Source organism: Salmo trutta, chromosome 35 (genome assembly GCF_901001165.1).
Source record: "Salmo trutta chromosome 35, fSalTru1.1, whole genome shotgun sequence".
NCBI classification, from domain to species: domain Eukaryota; kingdom Metazoa; phylum Chordata; class Actinopteri; order Salmoniformes; family Salmonidae; genus Salmo; species Salmo trutta.
Window position 1 is genome coordinate 14322551 of NC_042991.1, and position 15293 is coordinate 14337843.

The 15293-nt window shown below is 42.0% G+C and overlaps 1 protein-coding gene across 2 annotated transcripts in view; it reads right to left on the reverse strand.

The window, feature by feature from the left end:
- The window catches only part of syne2a (spectrin repeat containing, nuclear envelope 2a), a 258178-nt gene that overhangs the window by 61643 nt on the left and 181242 nt on the right, over window positions 1-15293 (reverse strand). For both annotated transcript variants that reach the window (XM_029733409.1, XM_029733408.1), the window contains 4 exons: window positions 14962-15132; window positions 14083-14216; window positions 6572-6767; window positions 648-830 (listed from right to left, as the gene is read on the reverse strand). In XM_029733409.1, coding sequence (XP_029589269.1) covers window positions 648-830; window positions 6572-6767; window positions 14083-14216; window positions 14962-15132 — 684 coding nt within the window. The remainder of the gene's footprint in view (window positions 1-647; window positions 831-6571; window positions 6768-14082; window positions 14217-14961; window positions 15133-15293) is intronic.

A 15293-nucleotide genomic window follows, 5' to 3' on the forward strand; every position in this document is an offset into this window, starting at 1 on the left:
TACCAAGTACCAGGACACTTTAGCCAAAAACCTAGTTGCCTCCACCAGGAGTCTGAAACTTGGCGCAAGTGAATCTTCCAACAAGTCAATGACTCCAAGCACACATTAAAATCTCAAAGAAATGGTTAATTGAACACAAAAGCAACATTTTGCAGTGTCCATACTTAAACCCCATTGGAAGCCTTTGGTTTGTATTGAAGAGGGCTGTCAATAAGCGCAGACTGAAGGATATCAAGGATCTGCAAAGATTCTGTTTGGAGGAATGGTAAAGGATCCCTCCTAATGTGTTCTCCAATCTCATAAAGCATTATAGAAAAAGGCTGAGTGCTGTTATCCTCGCAAGGGGAGGGTGCACAAAGTATTGAAAACGGGATAATTTTGACACCTATCTTGTTTTATTTTATTATTATTACTTGTTTAAATTAAATAGTTTTCTCTGAGAAATTGTAGAAGTATGAAATAATACAATTTCCCAATTTTGTTTAGCATACAATATATTTTTGGAGCATACATTCATAAAATGTCTATACATTCATTTTGTTGTATAAATACATCAATGTTGGTGTTAAGGTTTTTTCGCAATATTTACAATAAAATCTGTTTGTTCTATTTTATATATTTACATTTTATACATTTTATCCTCTCACCTGAAGCCGTGCACGTTTCCCTGACAACGCCTGGCCCAGCAGCACCAGGTCACGTGACAACAACATGGACTTTGATTGGACGATGGAGGCGACAAGTGGCTTCGCCTGTCCAATCAGAGGCTTGGAGGCTTCCAGGACTTCGCCCAGACTGCCTTGAACATCCTCAAAGCCAACCTGTTGATGCTGGAAAATACACACACACACACACACACACACACACACACACACACACACACACACACACACACACACACACCAGTGAGATGCTACTGCCATAAATGTGTGAGACATTGCCAATTCACTCCTGAGGGATGCCTAGGGCTGCAGATTTTTGTTCTAACACTTGCATGACTAACCTGCCACTAGTGACCTTATCACCAAGCCGTTGATTAGTTGGTTCATGTTTGTTATTGCTTGAAAAAAAATGCACGCCTGTGTGGTCCCCAATTGAAAATCACTGGCTTGGGTAAGACATACATGATACGGGTAGAAGTTGCCGTTAGGTACAGTTCTAGGATCAGCTTAGGGACAACGCTACACAGTATTTGCTTTGTTTTTCTCTGCATATTCTTGTGTTTTCTGGGTCTCAAATTCAGAGGGAAACATCCTCCTTGTCTTGTATTCACAGAGCAAAACAGCTGAGTATTTTAATTAAAAGTATATGAGTGGTTTTTGAAGTAGGCACGGATGACGAATGGGTTGTGCTCTAATGGAGCGAGTGGAAGAATGGTTGCTCACTGATTACAAAATAATATCCAGCTCATTTCTTTTTCTTGGTCTGCAGGATCAGGTATGTGGTAGAGGAGAACACACATACATGCACGCACGCATGCATGCACTCACACACACATTTTTTTACCTATGCATGCCTCCTGTAAGACCCTATAATCTGTGTACCGTACACGGAATAGCCCTATTTTGAGAGCCCATTCACAGCACCACATCCCCACTTCCGGGACAGAATGTTCCCTGCCTTCTTCAAAGCGGAGACAAGACAAGAGGAGTCTACAGTGTAAACCCACTTTTTTTTTATTATAGGGCAATGCAGAGGGAAGAGCAAAGGGGAGAGTTGGAATTTATGGGGTGAGAGTTGGAATTTATGGGGTGAGAATGGTAATGAAATCCTGCTACCACATATTATGCCCAATCCAAAATTAGCCCATAACCAGTAGCCACTTGGGGAGATCTGAGAGGATTGGATAGGTGTGAACAGGAGTGTGTTACAATAAGGTGTAGGTGTTCACAAGTCCAAAGTTACACCTCGACTCCCCTGGAGTGTAAGGTGGAGCCACTACCATATTGCTTACACCTACCCCAAAATATTTTGACACATTAATAAATCCTGATTGTAAAATTAGAAAAATATGCCTCTCAGATCCTTCGTGCCTCTCAAGATCTTGGGCTTGTTTCCCACTGGGGCTACCCACATGAAAACGTATGCATAAACTACTGTAAATCGCCATGGATACAAATGTCTGCTAAAGTGCCTTCAGAAAGTATTCATACCTTTGAATTATTCCACATTTTGTTGTGTTAAAGCCTGAATACAATTTGTATTAAATATACTGAAGAAAAATAAATGCAACATGTAACAATTTCATTGATTTTACTGAGTTACAGTTCATATGACGAAATCAGGCAATTCAAATAAATCCATTAGGTCCTAATCTATGGATTTCACATGACTGGGAATACAGATATGCATCTTCTGGTCACAGATACCTTAAAAATGGGAATCACAATGGGCCTCAGGATCTCATCAAGAAATTGTAATGATGTTCATTGTCCATAGCTTATGCCTGCCCATACCATAACACCAATGCCACAATGGAACACTGTTCACAACATTGACATCACACCTGCGAGGTGGATAGATTATCTATGCAAAGGAGAAATGCTGACTAACAGGGATGTAAAGCAATTTGTGCATAACATTTGAGAGAAATAAGCTTTCTGTGCATATGGAACATTTCTGGGATCTTTTATGTCAACTCATAAAACATGGGACCAGCACTTTACATCTTGTGTTAATATTTGTGTTCAGTCTAGATGTTTTTCTCACCCATCTACACACAATACCCCATAATGACAAAGTGAAAACATGTTTTTAGAATTTTTTGCACATTTATTGCAAAATAAATAACAATTACATAACTATTCACACTACTGAGTCGATACTTTGTAGAAGCATCTTTGGCAGTGAATACAGCTGTAAGTCTTTCTGGGTCTCTCTTTTCCACAACTGGATTGTGCAATATTTGTCCATTATTCTTTTTTTTTATTATTCAAGCTCTGTCAAATTAGTTGTTGATCATTGCTAGACAACCATTTTCAGGTCTTGCCATAGATTTTCAAATAGATTTAAGTCAAAACTGTAACACGGCCACTCAAGAACATTCACTGTCTGCTTAGTAAGCAACTCCAGTGTAGATTTGGCCTTGTGTTTAAGGTTATTTTCCTGCTGAAAGGTGAATTAATGTCCTAGTGTCTGGTGGAATGCAGTCTGAAACAGGTTTTCCTGGGGTTTTTTTCATCAATTTGGAACTTCTTAGGGCTAGGCTCCTTTTTTCTCAACTTCCTGTCTGAATGATGTGCCCAAAGTAAACGGACTGTAGCTCAGGCCCTGACCCTACATGTTATAGCTGGGACCCTTTGGATGGCAAATCAGAGGAAGATTTTCAAAAAGTAAGTGAATATTTAATCGTTATTTGTGAATGTATGAGACCTGTGCCGGTGGAAAAATATTTTGATGTGGGGCGCCGTCCTCAAACAATCACATGGCATGTTTTCGCTGTAATAGCTACTGTAAATCAGACAGTGCAGTTAGATTAACAAGAATTAAGCTTTCAGCCGATATAAGCTTTCAGCCGATATGTACATAAATGTTTAAAATCCATATTATTTATGATTATTTATTTGAATTGTGCACCCACCAGTTTCACTGGAAGTTAGCGGGACTAGCGGGACTCCTAGCCCTAAGAATTAATTAAATGCAGGCTGTAACACAACAACATTTGGAAAAGGTCACGGAGTGTGAAGGCACTTTATTTGTATATAGATTAGATCCAGCCTACACAAGCGCATAGGTAGGTAGGGAAGGAGACAGTAATGTGACAGTAACAGTCATTAATTCATAGTTGATTCGTTTCTCATCTTTTTTTGCAGGAAATCAGCTAACTTCCTGCATTTCAACACATTTTGCCATGGTGCAGGAAGAAAAACATGTCGTTTTCTAATGCTATTCTACACATTTTGTCACAAGGATAAGATTTCTTTTTATGCAGTTTTAAAGCTAATTTCCTGCAATTCTACACTTTTTGTCATTAGGCATGGAAATAAATGTGCTTTATAGCTCACTTCATGCTTTTATTCACATTTTTGCATGAATATGAGAGAACATTTTGCAGCTTTGAAGTAAATGTCTTGCAATTATACACATTTTGCTATCATATGCTATCTGGGGAACCCACCGACCTCCAGGGAATTGTTGAGCTATCTGATATAAGATATTGGTTGCTAGGATTCCAATGTCAGTTGTAGTGTTCTATATGTAATTATATGGTAATTGCGACACTGTAGGGGTCCATTTGAATTGAATTCAGTCAATCCAGGAAGTAAACTGAAATGGCAACTTAATAATACAAAATATACACTACCAGTCAAAAGTTTGGACACACCTACTTATTCAAGGGTTTTTCTCAATTTTTACTATTTTCTACATTGCAGAATAATAGTGAAGACATCAAAACTATGAAATAACACATGGAAGCAAGTAGTAACCAAGAAAGTGTTAAAAAAAATCAAAATATATTTTATATTTGAGATTCTTCAAATTAGCCACCCTTTGCCTTGATGACAGCTTTGCACACTCTTGGCATTCTCTCAACCAGTTTCATGAGGTAGTCACCTGGAATGCATTTCAATTAACAGGTGTGCCTTGTTAACAGTTAATTTGTGGAATTTCTTTCTGTCTTAATGCGTTTGAGGCAATCAGTTGTGTTGTGACAAGGTAGGGGTGGTATACAGAAGATAGCCCTATTTGGTAAAAGGCCATTTGGATTCTATGTAATTGTTTTCGCCCCGAGTTTGACGTCCTCTCACCAAGTTTCTGTTTTACGCAAGAACCCAGTACTACAAACTGCTTTTAGTGAGGGGGATGAAAAATGGGAGAAGCGTTTAAAACATTGCATTTCCCCATCGCAGATTTGAGCATTCTCTGCTCTCAACTGGGGGTATAATGCATCACTGACCAGGAGTATAAATTCCTGAGGGAATATTGCAATCATGAAGCCACTGACTGTGATTTTGGACATCTTGCAAGGAGAGGATAACTGTTTCTACGACACTCTACTACTAACCTGGGAAATGTTGATGTACAAGACAGTGGCACTGAAGGACTGTCTCTCTCGGATGACAGCTGGCCTGCCTGATGCCATAGTCCAGGTAGGCTTAGATAGTGTTCATATCCTTGCCCTCAATGCCCTGGGATTTGATATCTGCAGGCCTAATGCACATAGCCTACTTAAAACATAATAATATTTACTTGTGTTGGTGACATTGTTTACATTTAGTGAGGATGCGGTAAATACTAATTACTGTTCACAGGGAGTAATAAATAGAGTATTATTGTTGAAAGAAGTAACGAGTAATAGGTAATATTTTTTTTTTTTGTAACGACCCCAACACTGTCCATGAGGCAGCCTAAGCAGAGAGCTCTGTAATAATTTTTTCATTTTTAAGTGTTTTTTATTTATTTTTGATCCTCTTTTTGTTTCTGATCATTTACTGAGTCGTGTTTTGACCCGTTTTTATTTAGAATGTATGTATCTGAATGAGTTTGAAGACTGTTGGCAGTTTGGCATGGCTAGCTAACATTAGCTTTGAATGGGACTGTTGTTGTTTGAATGCCTCAACATCGCAAAAGCAAGTGACTCGAGACGGGAGAGGACTACATTACTGGAAATGGCTTGTAATAGTGAAGATTGTCAACTACTCTGACTGTTACCAAATGTGTGGCAGCAGTGGCATCACCCAAGTGGGTCTTGCACAAATGGTAGTGCTGGAGGAATAGAAAACTGTCTACGAAGCCCAAAGCACGGCGAGGACGTTGGGATCAGAGATGTGCGCTGATGAGGCTACGGACCTGTCTGTTTCTGACTCCCTGGCTGTGACTGAGAGGCTGCCTCCTCCTGACCATCCGAAGTGCTTGAACTGAATAACATCGGACTTCTGAACTTTCTAGATTAGCGCACACACTTATTGACATTTACTTTGTTTTTTTCTTGATGTATACTCAATTCAGCTGCCATGTATACTGAAATAAAACTCAACTCAATAAACTGAAAAGAAGAAGCTATATACACACACTGAGTGTACAAAACATTAGGAACACCTCCCTAATATTGAGTTGCACCTGCTTTTGCCCTCAGAACAATTTGTCGTGGCAATGACTCTACAAGGTGTCGAAAGCGTTCCACAGGGATGCTGGCCCATGCTGACTCCAGTGCTTCCTACAATTGTGTCAAGTTGGCTGGATGTCATTTGGGTGGTGGACAATTCTTGATTTACACACGAAACTGTTGAGCGTGAAAAACCCAGCAGCGTTACAGTTCTTGACACACTCAAACCGACGTGCCTGGCACCTACTACCATACCCCGCTCAAAGGCACTTAAATATTTTGTCTTGATCACTCACCCTCTGAATGGCACACATGCATAATCCATGTCTCAATTGCCTCAAGGCTTAAAAATCCTTCTTTAACCTGTCTCCTCCCCTTCATCTACACTGACTGAAGGGATCATAGCTTTCACCTGGATTCACCTGGTCAGTCTATGTCATGGAAAGAGCAGGTGTTTCTTATGTTTTGTACACTCAGTAAACTTCAATTAGAATTAACCCCATCTCGAGTGACAGTGGCACTCACCTTAATGGCATCGACCAGGTCCTGTGTGGAGTGGCATGGTGTCGACAGGAGGCTGAGCAGTGCCCCCCACTGTTCCTGGTGGTGTTGCAGGCGGACGGAGCATTGGTCGTACAGACGGTTGTACTCCTCCCAGAGCGACAGCAGATCCCCAGTTCTCAGCAGCTCCTCATCCACCTCCTGCACTAGCACCTTCCACCTGACAGGGGGCGACAGTCTTTTAAACATAATAAAGGGGCAATCTGTGATTCAAACAACAAAGTGGGCTGCCCGCAAATATTTTTTTTTATAAACAACTGAGGCATCTTGTTTTAAAGATTTTCACTAGCCATATACAAAGCAATATGACATGCTGATTGAAAAACAGAGGAGCGAAAGGAACAATTTAGTTTTCTTATTGGTTTAGTGAGATACAGTCGATGGCGCCAAAGGAGTCTTCAATGATGACGTGACACTTGCAGGTTTGGTAGACCCAGCCATAGAGATCCTATTAAATTACTAGAGGGGTTACTCTATGTCATAAACCCTCCAAGCTCCAGAATGGGGTGAAAATGGCAGCCATATTGGTTCAGCAGAAATCCAAACCAGTCTAATTAGAATGAATAGCATAATCCTGATTTGACTTATGCAGGAAAATAAAACAAAGGCATAGGATATCTCTCTCTCTCTCTCTCTCAAAGCTGAGAGTGCTATTATATGATACAATATCAGTACTTGTTGCATTTACAACTTGTTTAAGTCCTATCATCTACTGATTTCACTCAGTGTATGGCTGAGGATTGACTGTTTGAACGGAATGTTGGCAGTTCATTTGAAAACATTATGGAATCATTCCTCTAAAACTGTCTGGCTAGCTAGCTAACAAACATATAGTGCAGATAAATTCTTCAAATTCATTATTTTACACGATATCTTATCACAACACTGGCAAACCATGGTTGACCAACTCCCTGACCAAAATGTATTTTTCAAATTAACTGCCAATATGCCAACATTCCGTACATCCCATCGTAAGAAGTTTCATGTCAATTCTAGTTTCCTAATTTTATTTTATTTATTTATTTCACCTTTATTTACCAGGTAGGCAAGTTGAGAACAAGTTCTCATTTACAATTGCGACCTGGCCAAGATAAAGCAAAGCAGTTCGACAACATACAACAACACAGAGTTACACATGGAGTAAAACAAACATACAGTCAATAATACAGTAGAAAAATAAGTCTACATACAATGTGGGCAAATGAGGTGAGATAAGGGAGGTAAAGGCAAAAAGGCCATGTTGGCAAAGTAAATACAATATAGCAAGTAAAACACTGGAATGGTAGATTTGTAGTAGAAGAAAGTGCAAAGTAGAAATAGAAATAATGCGGTGCAAAGGAGCAAAATAAATAAATAAATACAGTAGGGGAAGAGGTAGTTGTTTGGGCTAAATTACAGATGGGCTATGTACAGGTGCAGTGATCTGTAAGCTGCTCTGACAGCTGGTGCTTAAAGCTAGTGAGGGAGATAAGTGTTTCCAGTTTCAGAGATTTTGTAGTTCGTTCCAGTCATTGGCAGCAGAGAACTGGAAGGAGAGATGGCCAAAGGAGGAATTGGCTTTGGGGGTGACCAGAGAGATATACCTGCTGGAGTGTGTGCTACAGGTGGGTGCTGCTATGGTGACCAGTGAGTGGAAATATAAGGGGGGACTTTACCTAGCAGGGTCTTGTAGATGACCTGGAGCCAGTGGGTTTGGCGATGAGTATGAAGCGAGGGGCCAGCCAACGAGAGCGTACAGGTCGCAGTGGTGGGACGTATACAGTATGGGGCTTTGGTGACAAAACGGATGGCACTGTGATAGACTGCATCCAGTTTGTTGAGTATGGTATTGGAGGCTATTTTGTAAATGACATCGCCGAAGTCGAGGATCGGTAGGATGGTCAGTTTTACGAGAGTATGTTTGGCAGAATGAGTGAAGGATGCTTTGTTGCGAAATAGGAAGCCAATTCTAGAATTAACATTGAATTGGAGATGTTTGATGTGAGTCTGGAAGGAGAGTTTACAGTCTAACCAGACACCTAGGTATTTGTAGTTGTCCACATATTCTAAGTCAGAACCGTCCAGAGTAGTGATGCTGGACAGGCGGGCAGGTGCGGGCTGTTATCGTTTGAAGAGCATGCATTTAGTTTTACTTGTGTTTAAGAGCAGTTGGAGGCCACGGAAGGAGAGTTGTATGGCATTGAAGCTCGTCTGGAGGGTTGATAACACAGTGTCCAAAGAAGGTCCAGAAGTATACAGAATGGTGTCGTCTGCGTAGAGGAGGATCAGAGACTCACCAGCAGCAAGAGCGACATCATTGATGTTGTGACGACCCTCCCACTCTGTCTGCCGTATTCTCTCTCTTTGTTCTTGTTTCCTTATTAGGATGCCGGTGGGCGGAGTTGGAAGGGTCGTCAGCTACATGGGAAACACCTGGGCTCGGGTGTGTCCCATGATAAAGAGACCTCTTCCACAGTCATTGGGAGACTCTCTCCATGCAGACACCTTGTTGTTTTTGGTTGTGGTAGTTGTGGTTTTTTGGTTGTTTGCTTTGACACCTTTCAACACTCTGCATTATTACATTCAGGTATGCAAAACACTCACTTACACTACTGATTACTGATTACACACACCATTGTTAATTACTTAGTTACTTTATTTAATAAATATATATTTTGATACTCCTTGTCTCCACGTTGTCTCCCTTTTGTTGCGAACTCTGAGCCGGTTCGTAACAATGTATACAGAGAAAAGAGTTGGCCCAAGAATTGAACCCTGTGGCACCCCCATAGAGACAACCAGAGACCCGGACAACAGGCCCTCCGATTTGACACACTGAACTCTATCAGAGAAGTAGTTGGTGAACCAGGCGAGGCAATCATTTGAGAAACCAAGGCTATTGAGTATGCCGATGAAGATGTGGTGATTGACAGAGTCGAAAGCTTTGGCCAGGTCAATGAATACGGCAGCACAGTATTGTTTCTTATCGATGGCGGTTACGATATCGTTTAGGACCTTGAGCGTGGCTGAGGTGCACCCATGACCAACTCTGAAACCAGATTGCATAGCAGAGAAGGTGCGGTGGGATTCGAAATGGTCGGTAATCTGTTTGTTGACTTGGCTTTCGAAGACCTTAGAAAGGCAGGGTAGGATAGATATAGGTCTGTAACAGTTTGGGTCAAGAGTGTCCCCTCCTTTGAAGAGGGGGATGACAGCAGCTGCTTTCCAATCTTTGGGAATCTCAGACGACACGAAAGAGAGGTTGATCAGGCTAGTAATAGGGGTTGCAACAATTTCGGCAGATCATTTTAGAAAGAAAGGGTCCAGATTGTCTAGCCCGGCTGATTTGTAGGGGTCCAGATTTTGCAGCTCTTTCAGAACATCAGCTGAATGGATTTGGGAGAAGGAGAAATGGGGAAGGCTTGGGCGAGTAGCTGTGTGGGGTGCAGTGCTGTTGACTGCGGTAGGGGTAGCCAGGTGGAAAGCATGGCCAGCCGTAGAAAAAGCTTATTGAAATTCTCAATTATAGTGGGTTTATCGGTGGTGATAGAGTTTCCTATCCTCAGTGCAGTGGGCAGCTGGGAGGAGGTGTTCTTATTCTCCATGGACTTTACAGTGTCCCAGAACTTTTTTGAGTTTGTGTTGCAGGAAGCAAATTTCTGCTTGAAAAAGCTAGCCTTGGCTTTTCTAACTGCCTGTGTATATTGGTTTCTAACTTCCCTGAAAAGTTGCATATCACAGGGGCTGTTCGATGCTAATGCAGAACGCCACAGGATGTTTTTGTGTTGGTTAAGGGCTGTCAGGTCTGGAGAGAACCAAGGGCTATATCTGTTCCTGGTTCTAAATTTCTTGAATGGGGCATGCTTATTTAAGATGAAGAGGAAGGCATTTAAAAAAAATAACTAGGCATCCTCTACTGACGGGATGAGGTCAATATCCTTCCAGGATACCCGGGCCAGGTCGATTAGAAAGGCTTGCTCACTGAAATGTTTCAGGGAGAGTTTGACAGTGATGAGTGGAGGTCATTTGACCGCTGACCCATTAAGGATGCAGGCAATGAGGCAGTGATTGCTGAGATCTTGGTTGAAAACAGCAGAGGTGTATTTAGAGGGCAAGTTGGTTAGGATGATATCTATGAGGGTGCCTGTGTTTACGGCTTTGGGGTGGTACCTGGTGGGTTCAATAATAATTTGTGTGAGATTGAGGGCATCAAGCTTGGATTGTAGGATGGCTGGGGTGTTAAGCATGTCCCAGTTTAGGTCACCTAGCAGCACGAGCTCTGAAGATAGATGGGGGGCAATCAGTTCACATATGGTGTCCAGAGCACAGCTGGGGGCCGAGGGTGGTCTATAGCAGGCGGCAACGGTGAGAGACTTGTTTTTAGAGAGATGGATTTTTAAAAGTAGAAGTTCAAATTGTTTGGGTACAGACCTGGATAGTAGGACATAGCTCTGCAGGCTATCTCTGCAGTAGATTGCAACACCGCCCCCTTTGGCCGTTCTCTCTTGTCTGAAAATGTTGTAGTTAGGGAGGAAGATTTCAGAGTTTTTGGTGGACTTCCTAAGCCAGGATTCAGACACGGCTAGGACATCCGGGTTGGCAGAGTGTGCTAAAGCAGTGAATAAAACAAACTTAAGGAGGAGGCTTCTAATGTTAACATGCATGAAACCAAGGCTTTTAGGGTTACAGAAGTAATCAAAAGAGAGCGCCTGCGGAATAGGAGTGGAGCTAGGCATTGCAGGGCCTGTATTCACCTCTACATCACCAGAGGAACAGAGGAGGAGGAGGATAAGGGTATGGAAAAAGCTATGAGGATTGGTCGTCTGTGACGTCCGGAATAGAGAGTAAAAGGAGCATGTTTCTGGGGGCGATAAAATAGCTTCAAGGTATAATGTACAGACAAAGGTATGGTAGGATGTGAATACAGTGGAGGTAAACCTAGGCATTGAGTGACGATGAGAGAGATATTGTCTCTAGAAACATCATTGAAACCAGAAGATGTCATAGCATGTGTGGGTGGAGGAACTGAAAGGTTGGATAAGGTATAATGAGCAGGGCTAGAGGCTCTACAGTGAAATAAGCCAATAAACACTAACCAGAACAGCAATGGACAAGGCATATTGACATTAAGGACATGCTTAGCCGAGTGATCAAAGGGTCCAGTGAGAATTAGACAGCTAGCCGAGCCATAGGTAGCAAGCTGGTAGAAGATGGAGGGAGGTCTGTTTTTAGCCACCTCGTGCGTTTCCGTCGGTAGATTAGTGGGGTTCCGTGTGGTAGGGGGGGACCAGTTCAATTGGCAAAATAGTTATAGTTATAGTGGCCCAAGAAAATTGTCCGATAGACCTATTCAGATAGCAGCCGATAAGACAGCTAACGATTAGCGGGCCGCAGATCGGCGTTCAGGTTACGTCGCGACGGAGGGACCAGTTGGATAACTCCCTCGGGCAGATAACGTCGGTAGTCCAGTCGTGAAGGCCCGGTGGGGCTCCGCATCGGCAGTAAAACGGGTCCGGATAGGTGATTGTAGCCCAGGAGTGGCTGATGGAACTCTTCAGCTGGCTAGCTCCGGAATAATTTATGTTAGCTCCGGGACCGACGTTTGCCAATACTCACTCAGGTAGCAGCTAGCTAGCTGCAAGATCCAGGTGTAAATGTCCAGAGCCTGCGGTAGAAATCCGGGGATATGGAGAGAGAATAGGTCCGGTATGCTCTGGTCTGAGTCGCGCTGTACAAAACTGGCGATAGCTTTTCGAGCTAATGGATAGCTGATGACCGCTAACCGTGGCTAGCTGAACTCCAACGTTAGCCAGTGAACTGGCTAGCTTCTGTTGTGGATTTCAGATTTGAGGTAAATAATACTTTTTTTTTTTTTAAATTGGTGACGCAGGTTACAGGAGAGTGTTTTGAGGTTGAGTTTTTAGAAAAAAAATGTAAAAAGATATGCGAAGAAAATATGTAAATATTTATATACACGGGACACGACAAGAGGAGGACAAAGGACGTCTCTTATGACATCATCAACATGGCAGGCCAACATCCTGATTATTAACAACGGCAGCATTTAAATCTACCAAGACATGCTATTATTGGCTCTTTACAATTTGCACACTCCATGAAGTATGCATACTTTGGAAGAATCAATAGAGCTCGCTAGCTTGTAGTCCTAAAAAAATTGAAATGAGTTAGCATTTTCTACCTCTGGTTCACTGGCCATTCCTATGGGGTTAATTCATGGGGAAAATAATGGGGTTTTAGGATATACATAAATTCTGAGGTTAACGCAGCCTGAGGAGATCTTATACGTTTTGTTCTATGAGCTACTATAAGTCAGTTAACATGACCTTTATGAATTATGAAGCCTTCATGTGCTTAAAATAAGTAAGTTGCTAACAGGTCGCTAACTGTGAGAGAGAGAAATGGAACTACAACATTAGTCGCAAAATGTTTCACGTCACTAGTCTATGCCGACCACACAAACTAGTCTACTCCTCACTCGTCCACCAAAAAGCTAGTTAGCTTTCTGCTTACCAGCTTGAACAAAATACTTACTTGTTTTGATTACATAAATGTTTCAAAATTCACAAAAAGTGTTGTTAGATGATGCAGATGATCTCATAGAACAATACGTATAAGATATCCTAAGCCTGTGTTTACCACAGTTCAACAAAACCCCCATTAATTTCCCCATTAAAGTGGCAGTCTTGGCAGTTTTCTGTCAGACCTTGGTTGGAAATACTTAAAAAATCGAGTCAAGTACTTTGAGCGTTTGTTAGAGTCTGCTTGGAGTGCCAGATGTGCGGGGTTTGCAGTTTTGGGGGTTTTCTGTTTTTAATTAAGCTGGGCAAGCTCAAACATGCACAGATAAAGTACTTGAATCGAGTTAAGTATTTCAAACCCATGTTTGATTTCTGTTGAATTCTGTTGTTTTCAATGTCTGTGAGCATGAAGTCATCCTGGGTTGTGTCCATTAGCACACCGTTTTACAATGGAAAACAAAAGCAAGTGTTTCTTATTGTTATATACACATATACATTGTTATATATATTTTCTTCCATTTCGTGCTTACTAAACACGACCCTGCTGTTTGATTATGTCACATTGCCAAGTCCACCTTAAAAGGGCAATCTGCATTTTCTACATCCATTTTTGAATATATTGATTATTGACGAATATAACTTGTAAATGCCTCATGAGCTTAGTTCAACTTTGTACCCCATCAGAACCCCAAATCTAAGTTTTTTTTATTTCAATGTTTGTAAACAAAATAAATGTAAACAAACTCTTTATAGCTTCAAAACATGGTTAAAACTATAATTTTGATATTATGGATGGGCAGTCCTTGCATCTATAGCTCTGTCTATGAATTTGAGAGTGGTCACATTTCTCCAGCCTTATCCCTTAGCTTTTTACTGGAACAGGAGCAAGGAGGACGCTTTGTTATTGTTTCAACTGCAGATTGCCCCTTTAAAGGTCCAGTTAGCAGCGGTACTGACCGTGTTCTCTCCTCCTCAAGTCTCTCAGTAAGGAGTTGGGCCGCTCCAGGACTGATAGCGTCCGACAGGCCTGCGTACGACTGGTCCAGAGCAGTCCATATCTCCGCCCCCATCCCAGCCTCCTCCTGGAGGCACTGTGGACAGAGAAACGTCATAGTGTAAACAAACACTCCCTTTCCAACTCACCAAACCAAACAGCATTTCATGACAAAATCTCCTACAGTATTGAGGCACGCTGTATATGGGAGATTTAGGTTTGGTAGCTTTACATGTTAGGAAGATATAGGCTTTTCTATACATCTGGCACACAATGTGTTTATGCCACATGTCCTATACCCACAATTTCGGGTTGTCTACAGTAGCTCGAGGTTAGAGTTGTGGTATCTCTTTCAATCATCTTTTAATTCATATTCATCTACCATTACAGTGGATGGTAAAATATCGGACCCTGTATCAGTGGTTAATGTTTGAGACAGAGAGGTTTCAAAACAGAGAGTTGGAACTGACGAGCACTTCTTGTATAGGCTGTTTAGCAGACTAGAGCAGGATTTTAACTAGCTGGTTGCCAATGACAAACTTGTCCCTTGCTGGTAGGTTTTCTCTGAATCACAATACATTAGCTAGCTTTGAGACAGTTTCTTAAGTAGCTGAATATGTCTTCAACAAATAGCCGGGAAAGTGACAGAATGACACATTTCCATATTTGTCAAAAATGACTTCATTTCAAAGGAGTGCTGTACTGCACTGTGTGCACTAAATGTGGGTCACATAGCTAGCTTGGCGGTCATGACATGCTAAGATAGCGTGCTCAGGCATTTCTATGGGAACCGCCCCTTGATGTGTCTCTTCTTATATGGTTGACAACTCCATCACACTCACCTGTAGCTGCTCCACATGCCTTTTGACCTGGTGGGAGGAGAGGAAGGGACCACTGCTGTGTTCCAGACCACAGCGCAGCTTAGTGGTGTAGAATGAAACATCACCCAGCTCCTTCTCAAACTGGCCCCACTGAACCAGCACCCGCTGGAGATCAGGCCTCAGGCTCCCAACCTGTAGGGTTGGGAGAAAATACTGATAATGCCCTTTTCACACGTTCATGCTGACGAAACAAGCTGTGTTGGCTTGGATATTTACTTTTCACAATTACTTTTTTGAATGGTTCCAGAAACGATGGTGGATGTGTAGCAAGGCCTGCTCAGTACAGCTTGGTT